The sequence below is a fragment of the Trichosurus vulpecula genome, chromosome 4 (assembly GCF_011100635.1).
Source record: "Trichosurus vulpecula isolate mTriVul1 chromosome 4, mTriVul1.pri, whole genome shotgun sequence".
NCBI classification, from domain to species: domain Eukaryota; kingdom Metazoa; phylum Chordata; class Mammalia; order Diprotodontia; family Phalangeridae; genus Trichosurus; species Trichosurus vulpecula.
In genome coordinates this window covers 166,617,457-166,633,798 of record NC_050576.1, presented here as the reverse complement: position 1 = coordinate 166,633,798, position 16,342 = coordinate 166,617,457, and the positions used below count along the sequence as shown (strand labels likewise).

Sequence of the window (16,342 nt, the reverse complement as noted above, 5' to 3'; positions counted from 1 at the left end):
TTTTGAGTATCCGATTAAACTTGATTTCTGTATATTTTTTTAAATGAAAATCAGAGTGAATTTTATTTTGTATATGGTGAATTATAAATATTGTGATGCTTTCCCACAAGACTTGTTTTAGGTACAGAGGCAGAGACTATATAACTTACTTGCTCTCATACAAACAACAGCATTGTTGTATAAGATTTCCTTGACTAGAGTTATGTGAATGAAGTTTTAAATTATGACATGCATTAGGGAAGATTATGCTTAAATATAAAGAAATCTTCAAAAATACATTTCCTTTTTCTTACAGAACTACCTTACTCTTCTGGATGATGAGGATCATATGTTAGAATATCTGAAAATTCAGGATGAACAGCACTTAGTTATTGAAGGTAGAAGCCTATAACATGTTGAAATATATGGAGGGTGGGACAAGGAAAATATAAGGATTCAAGGTTTCTTTCTATTAGGCATGTTGTCTTATTTTTCAAGAGAATTAATTTATAATTAATCATTTTTTATGTTAAAGAAATTTCTAAAATACATGAGATCCTAGAGCAGTCCTTTAAAAATACTTCTCAGGTTTTTAAAAATAAATTGCAGAAAATTTCATTATTCAAAAAAATACTTCTCATGACTCCTGTTGGACTCTTTAAAAAGTAAATGCTTAATTAGAAACTTAACATTAAAAATCCAGTCAGACAGCTAGATAACATTGAAATTTTTTTTTTAAAACAGGCACATTCAGATAACATGACTGGCAGATGGTTTAGCTTTTGTTAGCCTGAAAAATGCCAGCAACCATTTATTGAGGTTTTAGATTTTTGAAGTTCTTGAAATTCAGGGGTAAGGGGATCTGTTGTAAGCTTACTCATGGTGGTACTAGCATTGAATCCATACAAGCCACCACTTTTATCTTTTTTCCTTCAGATTGTATTAAACAAATAAGCAACTCATTCCTTGCTCCCTGCTTGACCCATGGAGGTGTTCTTTATATTTATATTAAGATAGGCAGCTACAATACTCTTAACAAATTGACACTTAAAGTAATATATTTTAAGTTAAAGTGTAAACATTACTTCCCAACTTAAACCCCTTACTTGGGTAGTTGTAAGGCTGATTTATTTTTAGCAGTTAGTTCATTGAATAACTTATTAACCCTAACTTAAACACGTATACCATGCCTAGCGGTACAGACAAAAGTAGAAAGAAACAAAAAAGAACAATAACCCTTCCCAGTGCCAAAATTTACTTTATTTTCCATTTCTGTCACCTTCTAAAGTACAGATTGACCTCCTCCCCCATGAAGGGGATTGAGTTGCATGACTTGGAGTCTGTGGGGAATTAATACATTAATATCTTGTTCTTTCTAGTTCGGAACAAAGATATGAGCTGGCCAGAAGAGATGTCATTTATAGCAAATAGTAGTAAGATAGACAGACACAAGGGTAAGTCTCTGATGTTTTTAATGTCTCTAACATATAAACTAAAATCTGCATGAAAGGAAGGTAAGAAATTAGTGCTTATAAATAGATTGATTCCACAGTGCATTTAGATGACGTTAAACTGGTTTAGTACTTCTCTAGCACCCTTGAAGACTCTGTAGAGTTAGAAGCCATGAAAAATCTAGCTTTTTCTTTTTTATAAACAGTTATATATGTTTACTTCTAATGCAGCATTTCATTTTAAATGAAATGTTTATTGAGTATTTACTACATGAAGGGCACTGTCCTTGGTGCCAAGGAAAATACAAAGATAAGAAATAAAGTTCCTGCTTTAAAATTAGTGATAATTGTTACACCTAGAAATTTAATTCACTTTTTATAAAATCAGCCACATAATCTTTGCAATTGAATATCATCCATTTTTAAGGAAAGTGTTGAAGAAAGTATTGTAAAGCAAATGCAATACTAATTATTATAAAGTAATAGCCGATTCTGTGGCAGAAAATAATATGGATTATACACATTGCCCACCAAAGACTTTTCAGCAATTTCAGTGCCACAGATATGTCTTCTCATGGATTTTGTCAGGAACTTTGGCTTCAGATGCAGAAAAAGTAATGGAGAATGACCACTTGTGGTTCTTGCTCATTTCTCCAAGTTGTAAAAATCCTTATAGTTATTAGTGTTAGCAATGTATGGTATATTCCTTTTTGATAAAAATGGATGTAATTTAACAAAGTGTTAAGATTGGCAAGTTTAAAATTATTACTTTGACTATAATTTGATTCAGTTAACCTAATAAAAGCAAAGAGATTATGAATTGAGCAAAAATTTAAAAAGACCCCAACATGTTATTTTCAAAGTGTTTTACAAATATTATCTCATTTTAACCTTACAACAACTCTAGGAGATAGATACTGTTAATGTTATCCCTCCCACATCACAGGAGTTAGGGGTACAGCACCCTCAAAGCCTGGAAAATCTGCATAAAATTTTTTGGCCCTCTCTTCATACCAGAGAAGTCTGAATTTTTTTTCTTTTTCTTTGGTGGGGTGTTTACAGTACCTTACTGTAAAATTTGGGTTAAGTATTTCATCAAAAAGTATATTATACAGTACTGTGCATATATTTTATGCATTTCTGAGTTTCTAAACTTTTTCTGTGTCATCTGCTAGTCTTCATGTGTTGTCTGTGGCTTCCACAAAACCCCCAAAATTCCCATTTAATTTCTTATGCCAACCTGTGATATATCAAAACCACAATGGTGAAAATTTTCATTGTGGAAAGGATAACTGTATTATCTCCAGGAAACTGAGGCAGACTGAGGTTAAATAACTTCCCTTGGAGTCAGACAGCTATTAAGTGTCTGAGGCAGGATTCGAACTCAGGCCTTTCACATTCCAAGTCCTGTATACTTATCCACCGTACCACTCGGCTGCCTCCTTATTATTATCTAGTTTTTAAAATTGTTAGGATAATTACATAGTATGACAAAAAGGAAGCCAGAGCCAAATCTCATATCCTATACTAAAATAAATTCCAGGCAGATCTTTGATCTAAAATTTTTAAATCATATTTATCACAGTTATTTTAAAAAAATAAATTTGTAAAGAACAATACAAGACATTTGGTTATATACAGATATGTGCAGCTATGGTATACTGTATTTCACCACATAATCTTGCAGATTGTATGCCAGGTTTTTTGCCAAAAGAGTGAGGTGCAGCCATTATGTGACGTTTTTTAAAAAAAAATTGTTTTGGTATTACTTGCCTTTTAGTTTCTTGCAGTCTTGCATCAACTTTTCGTTCACTGAAAACTGTCTTTCCGTGGCTCAGTTTCCATGCTGTACACCATCACTTTCAGCTTGAAGCCTGCAGAATAGTTTTTATATTAACCCATAATCAGAAAGAAATGCTTTGCGTGTTAATGTATCGCTGGCCGATGAACTGTACAGTTTAGCTGGTGCAGGAAGATGCAAATCTTACCATTGCATGTGACTTACTCATGGCAGCTTTGCCTGCCTGCCTACTTCCCTTTGTGCTTATGGCTTTTCATTGGGTTGAGTGACAGTATCGTTAGTACTGCAGCCCTCTAAATAAACCATGTGAGTTGGCTTTCGGAAATATACTGACAATGCACGTGTGCTGAGAATTCTGGGCTTGAAGCTTACAGTGAACGAGAGATAAATGCGTATCCATATGCCCTTGGTGAATACATTGCTGCTTTGTTGACCTTTTAAGTGGTGTGATGAACACAATTGCACTGTGCGACGATTACACGATGGAAGATTATAAACTAGTTTTTGGACTGGAAAGAAACACATCCTAGGGTGCAATGATTATGTGGTGAAATACGATATTTAGAGTTGAGAACCTTGGTTCAAAGGCAAACCTTGGTTCTGCTCACTTGCCCTGGTAACCTTGTATATTGTATATGTAACCTTGTCATTTAACTTATGTAGACCTCAATTTCTTCATAGAGGACTGAACTAAATTGTCTCTAAGTTCCCTTCCATATATAAATGATATAATCCTACAGAAAAGGTCTCATACTACCAAAAATAATTCATATAGGATAAAAGGGAAAGCTCTATTATGGAAAGGCCAATCTTGGCAATAAATACTTCTGATAAAAGCTTGATATCTGAATGAAATATTAAACTATCCAAGGAGTATTTGGACTATATAAGGAGTTCATACAGGTTTATAAGAGTAAGACTCATTCCCATCACTAGATAAATGATCAAAAGACATAAACAGATAATTTTTATATGATGCAAAAATTATTACTAGCTGTATGAGAAAATGTTCATACTCTTTAATAGTTAGAAAAATGCTCATTAAAACAATCCAGGTTACCATATTATATGCATAGACAAAATTAATTTAAAATTCTAAAACTCAGAATTGTCAAGGCTGTATAAAAGCTTTTGTATTGCTTAATGGAACTGTGAATTAGTACAAGTATTTTTTTTAAGCAGTATAGAATGATATGAGAATTTCAAAGCTGTTCATACCCTTTAACTCAATATCCCATTGTTTCAATTAAAGATGTTATTGATAGAAAAATAAATCCATTTGTATAAAAATAGCTAGCATTTATATAGTGCTTTAAGATGTGCAAAGCACTATAATAATAGTTATTATTATTAATATTATAGTTAACATGTATACAGTGCTTACTGTGTGCCAAGTACTGTCCTAAGCACTTTACAATTGTTGGTTCATTTGATCCTCACAGCAGCTCTGGGATGTAGGTGCTCTTATTATCTCTATTTTTACAAATGAGGAATCTGAGGCAAACAAATTAAGTCACTTGCCCAAGGAAGTGTCTGAGGCTGGATTTGAACTCAGGTCTTCCTGACTTCCAGCGTTTTGTCCACTGAGCCACCTAGTTGTCTTTATCCAGGAAATAATTGGAATATATAGTTTGTAACAACAAAAAATTAAAAACCCAAATGATGAAAGTATGATCTTATTAAACAGTTAATTGGCATATGATTGTAATAGATTATCATAGATACCACAAGAAATAACAGATATGAGAAATACTAATCTAAGAGTGGTAATACACAGCTGTAACTCCTGTTGCTAGAGAGGCTAAGATTGATTGCTCACTTGAGCTGAGTTCAGAGCTAATGTGGGCTAGGTCTAACTCTAATATGCTAAGCCTTGAGAAGTGGGATGGGGTAGAGGGTGGGGATCAGCTTGCCAAAGGAGAAATGAACAGGTCCAGATTGGAAACCAAGCTCCCAGGCCAGTCATTATTGGGATCAGGCCCACGAGCGGCCAATATGGTTGCAGCCTAGGCGGGATAGGGAGGACTGTTAAGTAAAGGAACATAGAAAGTGGCATCACTTATAGGAAGTGATACCAAGTAAAAAGGGTACAATCACATAACCATTTTGATTGTAACTATGTAAATAAAAATGAAATCTGGAAAATATACAAAAACTAAGGATGCAGGAAGAGGTTGCATATAAATAGGACAAGTTTGTTACTACTTTGTTGCGTGTATTTTACATGTTTTAAAAACTGCAAATATTGGAAAGTTATGATTTTACATAAAACACTCATTTTCTGTATTTCAAGATTGATTATTTGGTTGTTGGGACTATGATTTTAAAATTCTCATAAATTACAAACTCTCAGTGATTGTTTTGAATATAGTATGTGCTGTGTTTTATGATTTATGTTATTAACTATTAGACTTATGTTTTAGTTTGGGGGGGTGCTTTTTTTGTTTTGTTTTGCTGTAGTTCCCACAGAGAAAGGAGCCACTGGATTAAGTAACTTGGGAAATACATGCTTTATGAACTCCAGCATCCAGTGCGTCAGTAACACACAGCCACTAACTCAGTATTTCATCTCAGGGAGACATCTTTATGAACTCAACAGGTAATCATTCTCTAATACATTCCCTCTCAAATATGCTGCTTTGATATAAACCTCATTATAAGCTAAATTCCTTTCTCTCCTCCAAAACCTCAAAAGATTGTTTTTAAGTACTGAGTAAAATCCCATTAACATTTGGGGGATAGTGGGAGAACAAATTTTTGACATTAAAAAATACTGGATGTATATAAAACCAAAAACTAACATTACTTGCAGAGAATGGTAAGTGCCAAAAAAGAGGGAAGCCTCCCTCCCAACTGCTGTTTAACACAAGGGATAGAGTAACTAAATGGAAAAATAGATGATTTAAATTATGTAAAATTGAAAAACTTCTGTATAAGCAAAATCAGTGCAGCATGGGTAATGAAGGAAACTATCAATTGGGCAAAATATTTTCATAAAACACCTCAAGAAAAGGTCTGATATCCAAGATATCTAGGGAATTAATTTAAGTGTATTAAGACCAATAGCCATTCCCCAGTAGTTACAAATGGTCAATTAATTTGAACAAGAAATTCTCCAAAGAATTTGCCAACTATTAATCACATGAAAGATTACTTCATTAAAAAAAAATCACACCTAACAGATTGGCAAGAAACAAGAAAAGTCAGTGTTGGAGAGGCTACAAAATGGCAGGTATTTCAATACACTCTGGCAGAATTGAAAATTGGTCCAACCCCTTGGAAACAAATATTCACAACTATATGACATGATTAAGTTGTTGATGCCTGCTGACCCTTAGATTCCACTAGTGGCGTGTATCCCAAAGAGATTGGCAGCCAAAGTCCCGTGTGCTCATAGCAACACTTTTTGTGAAAACTGGTAACAAAGTGGGTGTCTCTTGATTGAGAACTGGCTAAACAAATTGTGGTACATGAATGTAGTGGGATTTTACTATACCATAAGAAATAATGAATATGAAGAATTCAAGAAGCATGAAAAGTCTTACAGGAACTGATGTAAAGTAAAGAGAACTAGGAAATTAGCACACACAATAATTCCTATAATGTAAATGACAAGGACAGTAAAACAATGATGAATGTACTTATCAACATGATGACCAGTTTTGTCTCTAAAGAAGAAGTTAAACATACGTACCTCTCCTTTCATTGGAAAAGTGGGGGAGTATGGGTATGGAGGACATGTGCTGCTGTCAGATGAAGTCTGCTTGGTGTTTGGTTCTGTTAACAGTTTCTTTTCCTTTGTTAAAAAGAAAGACTCTCTCTGGTGTATATCTGGAAATTACTGGTGTCAAAGTAAAAACCTTCAATGAAACTTTTTTAAAAAATAAAAATAAATTGTTAGTCTGAAGAATAGGTGCTATATAGGGCATAGCTGCACCCAAAAGCTTGTAAATTCTTTCCCTGCGGGGGAATAGTCTTTTGTTATAAGAGTTACTCTCAAACTTCCAGGACCAACCCCATTGGAATGAAGGGTCACATGGCCAAATGTTATGGGGACTTAGTACAGGAACTGTGGAGTGGAACACAAAAGAATGTTGCCCCCTTGAAGCTTCGGGTAAGTAGATTGTGGCTCTTAAAGGCATAATATTCCTGTCCTTATAAGGTCTCTGTTAATAGCTTTTCTATATGTAGCTTTTTAACATGTCAGCTTCCCAGTTCCTGTGTTTTTTTCTTTTAAATAAACATAATGGCTTCTGATGTTTTATTCATATTGAAGATACTGAACATTTATTGGCCTTGGGCAAGTGACTTAACTTCTGAACCTTACTGCCCTCATTTGTAAAATGAAGAAATTGCACTAAGTGATCTCCAGGGTTCCTTCCAGGTTTCAATTCCAAGTGTAAATAAATCACTGTGCTAGGCTACACAGTGGCTTAATTCAGAATATATTTCATCACAAGCCTATTTAAGTATCTTACTTAGATATGTTCAGTAACTTTTTGACAAAATATGAAACTAAGAACCTTATAAAATATAGGTGTAGAAGAACTTTTTATTTATATGATAAAAACTATGTGTATAAAAGCAAAAGCTAGCATTATTTGCAATGGGGATAATACAAGCTTTCTCTATAAATATTGGAATAAAGAAAGATACCCAATTTTCCTTTTATTTTAGTCCTAGAAATGCTAGCAGTAACAAGACAAGAGAAAGAAATTAATGGCATAAATACAGGAAGAGAGGAGACAAAACTATCCCTGTTTGTTGATGACATGGTTTACTTTAGAAAATCCTAGGGAATCAGCAGAGGTACTATTTGGTGTCCAATAAATCTTTTCATGTAGGTTTCTTCCATTATTAGTAGTATGGCAGGTCTGAGGTGCTTCACAAATTGTGAATGTAAAATAATCTTTATGAACAAGATTCATGGTATTTGGAACAGGATTATATAAAAATAATATTAATTATTCTTATGGGTTTCTGTCAATCAAAAAGTAGTTAGAGGATTTTTAATATATTTCAGGTAATTATAATCTTCAAGTAACCGGCAGCTTTTAAAAAGGAAATTAAGTGTTAGGATATTGTGTTAGAAATGTCAAATATGAAACAATATCCAGGTTGTCCTTGGTGAGTGAAGGGGAAAACACATTAGACCTGTGTGCCTGAGCACTGGACAGGCTATGCTGGAGGTAATTTTTTAATCAACCAAAATATCCGATGCTTTGTCTAGGGCTATTTGGTCTAGGAAAATTTAGTAATTAACATAACTATGGACAAACTATATAGTACACTCTTTACTTTCATATAACATGATCCGTTTCAATTGTGAAATGTTTTCAGTTGGACAGGACAGAACAGTGAATGATTTTAGTTTTTACTATTTTATAGTGGACAATAGCAAAATATGCTCCCAGGTTTAATGGTTTCCAGCAGCAAGACTCCCAGGAACTTCTGGCTTTTCTCTTGGATGGTCTTCATGAAGATCTCAACCGAGTTCATGAGAAACCATATGTAGAACTGAAGGACAGTGATGGTCGTCCAGACTGGGAAGTAGCTGCAGAGGTTTGTCAGTAATCATTGCTATTTAATGCAGACAGCCACTTAAATCATTTTGCTTACTGATTAAAAACTAGCCAACCTTAAAAAAAATTTATTACATAATTTTAAAAAACATTTATTCCTTATATGTGGTAAAACATCACCCTTCCTTCTAAAAGAATAGCAAATTCCCTCAGTCTAGCAGCCCTGTTATATTTTTTCCTCCCAGACTTCAAGTAGGATTGCAAAAAAACCCAAAACAAACCAAATAGATATTTGCTGAGATATTATGCCTTATGACTGAAGGGCATTTTTTTTCACATCTTCATTGGTTGTTAAAGATATTAGCCCAACAGCAGTACAGCCTCATTTTAATGACCTCTGTAATTATAAAGGCCGAACTTGTGACCAAAGAAGAGATGAATAAAGTGTATTTTCTTCTTTATTTTACAGAAATGGGAGACTGCAGATGTTAAATATTACATATACTGTCAGACTTGATTAATGTTTTGGCTAGGTTTGCTAAACTTTTTTTTTTATTAGTTTTTTATGGAGGGAATGGTATCTTGCCTGGGGGAAAGGGGAGGTATAGGAGTGAAGGTGATACTAAAAAAAAATCAGTAAAAATTTAAAATTAGAATATAAAATTATATAACCACTTAATGCTGATTATTGCCATTTTTCTTTGCTTTCATCAGACTTGCTGAATTTTTTATTTACCACCCATATTTTAAATTGTTAGCATTTTGAGGGAATAGATAGAAAGATTGTTACATGCTAAATGAAGTCCAAAATCATATTTCAATTTCTTTGACGTGGTCTGCCAGGTGTTCAGTCTGAGTGAGGCATTCTTCCCTTTTCATGGTTGTTAAACTTCCTCATCTCTATTTCTCCACAGGCCTGGGATAATCATCTGAGAAGGAATCGATCGATTGTCGTGGATTTATTCCATGGGCAGCTAAGATCCCAAGTCAGATGTAAAACATGTGGGCATATAAGTGTCCGATTTGACCCTTTCAATTTTTTGTCTTTACCGCTACCTATGGATAGTTATATGCACTTAGAAATAACAGGTGAGTCACACAGTTCCGAAGAATCAGTTAGTTCCAAACAATCATTTATCTCATTTAAACTTGATTGATAAGAAAAAGTAATGTTATGCTACATTTTTACAAATGAAAATATTTTACATACTTTAATTTAGCTATCTAATTCCATGCTGGGGGTGTTGGAGGGTGGGGCTGAATATGGCAACATTCAAGCCTCCATCTAGTGAAAAGGCTTGTCAAGGCTCTTCAGAAAAGTGGTGCCATGTTTTCAATATGAAAGTAGACTCCCTCCCCTATAGTACTGAAAATATTAGTGGAAGCCATCAGTAAAAAGGAGATGCTCTAACACCGTTTGTACTGATGCACATATGGTATGCTTCATTGTGCACTTATGAGTTTAGGATATTGGTTCATTTGTAGTTGTGCCTGTTGCAATTCTTTAGTTTCAGAATGTTATAAACTGTGTTGTAAATCTCTCAGAAATTCTCAGTCTGATTTTATTTTTGGTGAATGGACAATTTTTTTTTTTACTTTATTATTTTGAACCCTAAATACCAGAATACATGCTTAGGGCTACAACAAGGTAGATTCTGGGCCTCTAAAATGCATAATAGGTAAGTCTAGAAACATTATTGGACTTGTAAGAAAACCTAAATTTTACTTACGATACCTCCTCTCCTAGTTATCAAGTTAGATGGTACTACTCCTGTTCGATATGGGCTAAGGCTGAACATGGATGAAAAGTACACAGGACTGAAAAAGCAACTGAGTGACCTCTGTGGACTTAAACCAGAACAGATTCTTCTTGCAGAAGTACATGGTTCTAACATAAAGGTACCAAAGGCTACTTACTCTTAGAATAATTTCCAAATTGTCATGCTTTGAAAGTCACATTTTTCTTGGCATTATCAAGGTTAAACACCAATAGAATTAATCATTTTATTAAATGACCCAAAGAGGTGTAATGTGAATAAAATTTTAATTTCCATATTTTAATTTATCTAAACTAGCAACTTGAAAGTGTTGCCTAAGGTATAATGTCACTGGTGGTGCTGTTCTTAAGAGGAAACAAGCCTCTAAGCTATGTTCTGCTGAAAATTGTTTAAAATAAACCCTAGCTATGGAGCTAATATTATAATAATGGGAGAATCTTTTCAGACACTTCTAGGTATAACCTATTTGAAAAATTGCCACCCACACTGTTTTCACTAGTACTCTTCCAAAGTTAGTCATTTTGTAAATGACTAACTTTGTATGACTAACTTCGTAAAGACTAAATGTAAATTAAAGAATCTTTATAATGCCTGCCTACCTTTTGAATACCCTTAAGGTCCCCCCCTCCCCTTAGAATGGATTTAGGGAAATTGACATCATTGATCATTTCCTGCATCATGAAAGGGGAGGAATATAATCCAAATATACTTTGCTTGCTATACATTGGGTTTCTTTCATTAGCGTTGTTATCTTTGTCTAGGAATCAAAACAAATCCTCACCTTTCTTGATTTCTTCTCAACAGAAAAACAGAGAATGTATCTGCCTGAAATTTTAGGGTTTAAATATTTGAGAACTCATGATCATAGGGAACAAAACCCTATTGTGAATTACCTTCTCCCTTCTATAGCTAATTGAGGGTATTAATTTTCTGCTAAGTTATATTTCACTTTATTAGGATGTTAAAACAGCAAGCTTTTTTCTTATACCTGTGGGAATAAATATAGAACTCATATGATACACTATCATAGAAATGATTTTTCAGTTTGTCTGAAACATCTTGTCATTTTCCCTAACTTCTTTTTCCACAGAACTTTCCTCAGGACAACCAAAAGGTACGACTCTCAGTGAGTGGATTTTTGTGTGCATTTGAGATTCCCACCCCTGGATCCCCCACCTCAGCTTCAAGTCCAGTACAGACAGGTAAAGTAAAATTTAGAGTGCCCTGTCATATTACAAATGAGGAAGCTGAGGGAAGCCCAAAGAGATTAAATGACCTGTTTGATGTCACACAGTGGCTAAATTGGAGTTAGAAGAGAGGTCTCCTCACTAATGCATTGTTGGTGGAGTTGTGAACTGATTCTGGAGAGCAATTTGGAACTATGTCCAAAAGAGCTATAAAACTGTGCATACCCTATGACCTAGCAATACCACTCCTAGGTCTGTATCCCAAAGACATCCAAAAAAAGGGAAAAGGACCTATTTGTATAAAAATACTTATAGCAGCTTTTTTTTTTTTTGTGGTGGCTAGGGCTTAGAGATTGAAGGATACCCTTCTATTGGGGAATAGCTAAACAAGCTGTGGTATAGGATGTAATGGAATAGTATTGTACTATAAAAAATGGCAAGCAGGATGATTTCTGTAAAACCTACATGAGCTGATAGATAATGAAGTGAACAGAACGAGGAGCATGTTGTACACAATAACAGCAATATTGTGTAATGAAGAACTGTGAATGGCTTAGCTATTCTCAGCAATATAAGGATCCAAGACAGTCCAAAGGACTAATGATGACGCATACTACCTACCCAGCAAGAACTGATATTGTTTGAATATAGACTGAAGCATGCTACTTTTTGCTTTCTTTCATTTTTTTCTTTTTTTCTGCATCTTCTTGTACAAAATGACTAATATGGAAATGTTTTACACAATTGCATATGTATAACCTATATCTAAATATTTAACTGTCTCTGGGAGGAGGGTGGAGAGGGAGGGAGGGATAGAATTTGGAACTCAAAACTTTAAATAAAAATGTTAATTTTTTTAAAATGGAGAGGTCTCCTGACTCCCTGTACAGTGCTACTAACATGGAAATAGGTAAGAGAGAGACTAGCCAAATATCAGAAACTATCTATAGATCTCAGAAAGTTAAAAATGAAAACAGAAAATTTATAAGTAGGATTTAATTTTTTAAAGGGGGTAATGTAGTAATGAAAAATTCCTTGTTTTCAGCTGTAATGTTTTTTCTGTTCTTTAGGCTGTTGCTGACATAGTTGCCTCTCATAGTAAGCTACTTGAAGGCAAAGAAGAGGGTGCTTCATCTAAACTTTGTCCATCCCCTGATACAGGGCTTTACAAACCACTGGCTTTTAATAAATGTCTATTGTTACAATACCACATAAAAAATAGAATTTCAGGAAGTAAAATCATAAGTGTTATAGAGACACCATCTTCACTGGAACTTAATAAGAAGGATATATGTAGATTGGAGAATGATTCAATATTGGATTTTGACTTGGAAGGATGGAGAGATTCTGTTAAGTAAAAAGCATCTTGGAAATGATCGTGTTTGAAGGCTATAGCATGATGATGATGCAGGTTTTTGGATGGATTTTTATTTATGGTATTCACTATTATTCAATCAATTGTGTTGTGGAAATAAGCCTGAACTAAGGCTCTGTGGATTGCCGTAACAATTTTTACTTTCCATCTGGTCATATCCATATAAAAGAGAACCAGTTTGGGCAAGGGATTGAGTTTCAGGATAAAGAAGTATACAGGTACCATGTGTATGTAATACTATGCTTCTTTTTGAATTTATAGATTTCTCTGGCCCGTCTACAAATGGAGCGCTGAATATATCCACCAATGGGGATCTGCTTCGACCAACTCTCATTCCCAATGGAATGCCAAACACTGTTGTGCCATGTGGAATTGAGAAGAACTTCGCAAATGGAATGTTGAATGGCCATGTGACATCATTTCCTGACAGTCCATTCATAGGTTACATCATTGCAATCCACAGGAAAATGGTTAGTTAAACGTTAAGGAGTATGGGCTTGCTGGCATAATGGGGCTGGGGAGTTGCCTTTGTCTGAAAATTCTGTATTAATTAAAATTGTGCTGGATGATTAGTTAAGGATTTAGGATATGTAATGCCTAAAGTGGAAATGATTCTCCTTTGCTTAGGAATCAAAAGGCAACTACAAGGCAAGTGGTAGCATCCATCAGGTTTAACTAAACTGGAAGAGTTTAGGCTTATGTCACATAGTCTTGTGACTATGTATTTCTTGTCTTTTTGCTATTATAAGACCAACTTGCCCATAACCACTACCTCCTAGCCCCTGCCAGGGAATGATTGTGGCTATTCAGCAAACATTTTGTAAAGCACCTCCTATATGTTAGGCACTGGGACTACAAAGAAAAAAAAAAGAAAATCCCTGGCCTCAGCTTACATTCATTTAGGAGGACTATAACACGTACCCAGATAAGTAAAGACAAAATATATATGAAACAGTTTCAAAAGGAAGAAATAATTAACAACTTGAAAAGCTTCATGTAAGAGGTAGCACCTGGGTTGTTCTCTGAAGGAAGATAAGTGTTCTAAGAGGTAGAGATGAGGATGAAGAAGATTCCAAAGATGTGGGAGCACTTGTACAAAATGTAGAGGTGGGAGCTGGAATGTCATGTGCAGGAATAGCTGGTAGGCATATTTGAATGGGGCAGAGAGTAAGAAGGGAAATAATATAAAACAAAACTGGAAAAGTACATAGGAACCATATTGTGGAGAACTTTAAATGTCAAACAAAAGAGTTTATTATATTTGATCCTAGAGTCACATAGATTGAAGGGACACGGTCAGACGTGCATTTAGCAATCTCAGTTCGCACCAGTATGCAGCTTGAACCAGAGACAGAAGAATTTGGGAATAGGGAGACCAGTTAAGAAGCTATTGCAATAATCGAAGTAAGCAGTAATGAGCAGACTGAATGGGAACAGAAGCTCTGTGAGTAGAGGGGACAGATACAAGAGATACTGTGAAAGTAGAGTGATCAAGATTTGGTGGTTGATTGAATATATAGGAAAATTAGATTGCATGTAGGGGAATAGGAAAGAGAGAAGAGTCTAGGGTGATTTCAAGGTTGTAAAATTGGATGACTGGAAGGAAAGTGGTGCCCTCAAGAGAAATATGGAAGGTGGGAATGGAGATAAGTTTGGAAAGAAATACAATGCATATGAAGGGGAAATTGAAAAAAGGTCGTTAGATTTGATAATTAAGAAGTAACTTTGAAGAGAGCAGTTTCAGTTTAATGATGAGGTCAGAAACCAGATTGCAGAGGGTTTAGAAAAGAATGAGAGGAGAAGAAGTAAAGAATCTAGTGTAGAATTTTGCCAAAAAGGAGAGGTGAGATATGGGGTAATAGCTAGCAGAGATGGATGGATCAAGGGGAAAAAAGACGTGGGTGTGTTTGTAGGCAGCAAGAAAGGAACAAGTAGATAGTGAGAGATGAGAGATTAAAAAGGGAATGGAGAAGAAAGTGGGGACTTTCTGCTGAAAAAGATAGGACATGATGGGATCAAGGATGCATTTAGAGGGCTTGGCCTTGTTAAGGAGGAATGCCATTTTTTTCATCCAAGACTGGAGTGAAGGAGGAGATAGTATAAGGGAAGAAGTCTGTGTGATGTGAGATGAGGAAGAAGAGAGAAGTGGTGGTTCTTAGCAAATGGCCTCAATCATTTTGGTGAACTGTGAGGTAAAGTATTAAACAGAGATGGGGTAAGAGGTCTAAAGGAGGCTTGAGGAGAGAAAGAGAAGGTTTAGAACTGCCGCTGTAAAGAAAGGTATCAGGAAGGTGCAGAATGACTGCTTTGCTGCATTGAAGGGCCAATTAATATTAAATAACATAAATCTGTAGTGGATCCAAGTACAAAGGTGAAGAGAGAAGGGGAGCCTTATCTTTGAGGAACAACAAGAAGGCCATTTTGACTAAACTACAGAGTGCCAGAGGGGAGAATAATAGTGTATAATGAGGCTGGAAAGGTTGGTTGGGGCCAAATTGAGAAGGACTTAAAAAGCCAAACAGGAATTTATATTTTATCTGAGAGACAATATGGAGCCATTGGAGTATGTTACATAGGGAATATGGTCAGACTTGCACTTCAACGGTTTCATGGAGGATGTATTGGAGTGGGGCAAGACTTGAGGCAGGCCAATTAGGAAGACAGTGCAATAGTATAGGAAGGAGGTGATGAAAGCCTGAACTAAGGTGGTGGCTGTGTGAGAAGATAAAGAAAGGATTGAAATAAGAGATGTTGTGGAGTCTCAAGTAATTAATTAGTCAACAAATTAGATATGTGGGCTGAAGGACAGTGAAGAGTTAAGGATAATGCTGAGGTTGCAAACCTGCAAGACCATAAGGATAGTAATTTCTTGTGTAGAAAAGGAAAGTTAAGAATGGTGTGTTTGGGAAATGGTGAATTTGAGGTGGCTATAAACATCCAGTTTGAAATGTCTAGGAGGCAGACAGAAGCCCTGAGAAGAGACTGAGATTGAAGGAATGTAGAGATTAAAGAAGAGGGCCGAACACAGAGGCTTGGGGGTACACGTGGATATATGATAAAACTGAGAAGGAGCAGATGGATAGGAGAACCAGGGAGGAATAAGGTCATAATAATCCAGAGGAAAGAGAATATCCAGGAGGAGAGAGGATGGTCAACAGTGTCAAATGCTGTAGGAAGGTAAAAAAGGATAAGAACTGAGAAAAGACCATTAGATTTGACCATTATTATTAGTAATTTACAATTTTATTA

The 16,342-nt window shown here is 35.3% G+C and overlaps 1 protein-coding gene across 2 annotated transcripts in view; it reads left to right on the top strand.

The window, feature by feature from the left end:
• USP32 (ubiquitin specific peptidase 32) overlaps positions 1-16,342 on the top strand; it is a 257,843-nt gene that overhangs the window by 206,103 nt on the left and 35,398 nt on the right. For both annotated transcript variants that reach the window (XM_036754084.1, XM_036754083.1), the window contains exons 18-26: positions 296-377; positions 1,359-1,433; positions 5,692-5,830; positions 7,240-7,345; positions 8,620-8,793; positions 9,668-9,842; positions 10,501-10,652; positions 11,622-11,733; positions 13,355-13,563. In XM_036754084.1, coding sequence (XP_036609979.1) covers positions 296-377; positions 1,359-1,433; positions 5,692-5,830; positions 7,240-7,345; positions 8,620-8,793; positions 9,668-9,842; positions 10,501-10,652; positions 11,622-11,733; positions 13,355-13,563 — 1,224 coding nt within the window. The remainder of the gene's footprint in view (positions 1-295; positions 378-1,358; positions 1,434-5,691; positions 5,831-7,239; positions 7,346-8,619; positions 8,794-9,667; positions 9,843-10,500; positions 10,653-11,621; positions 11,734-13,354; positions 13,564-16,342) is intronic.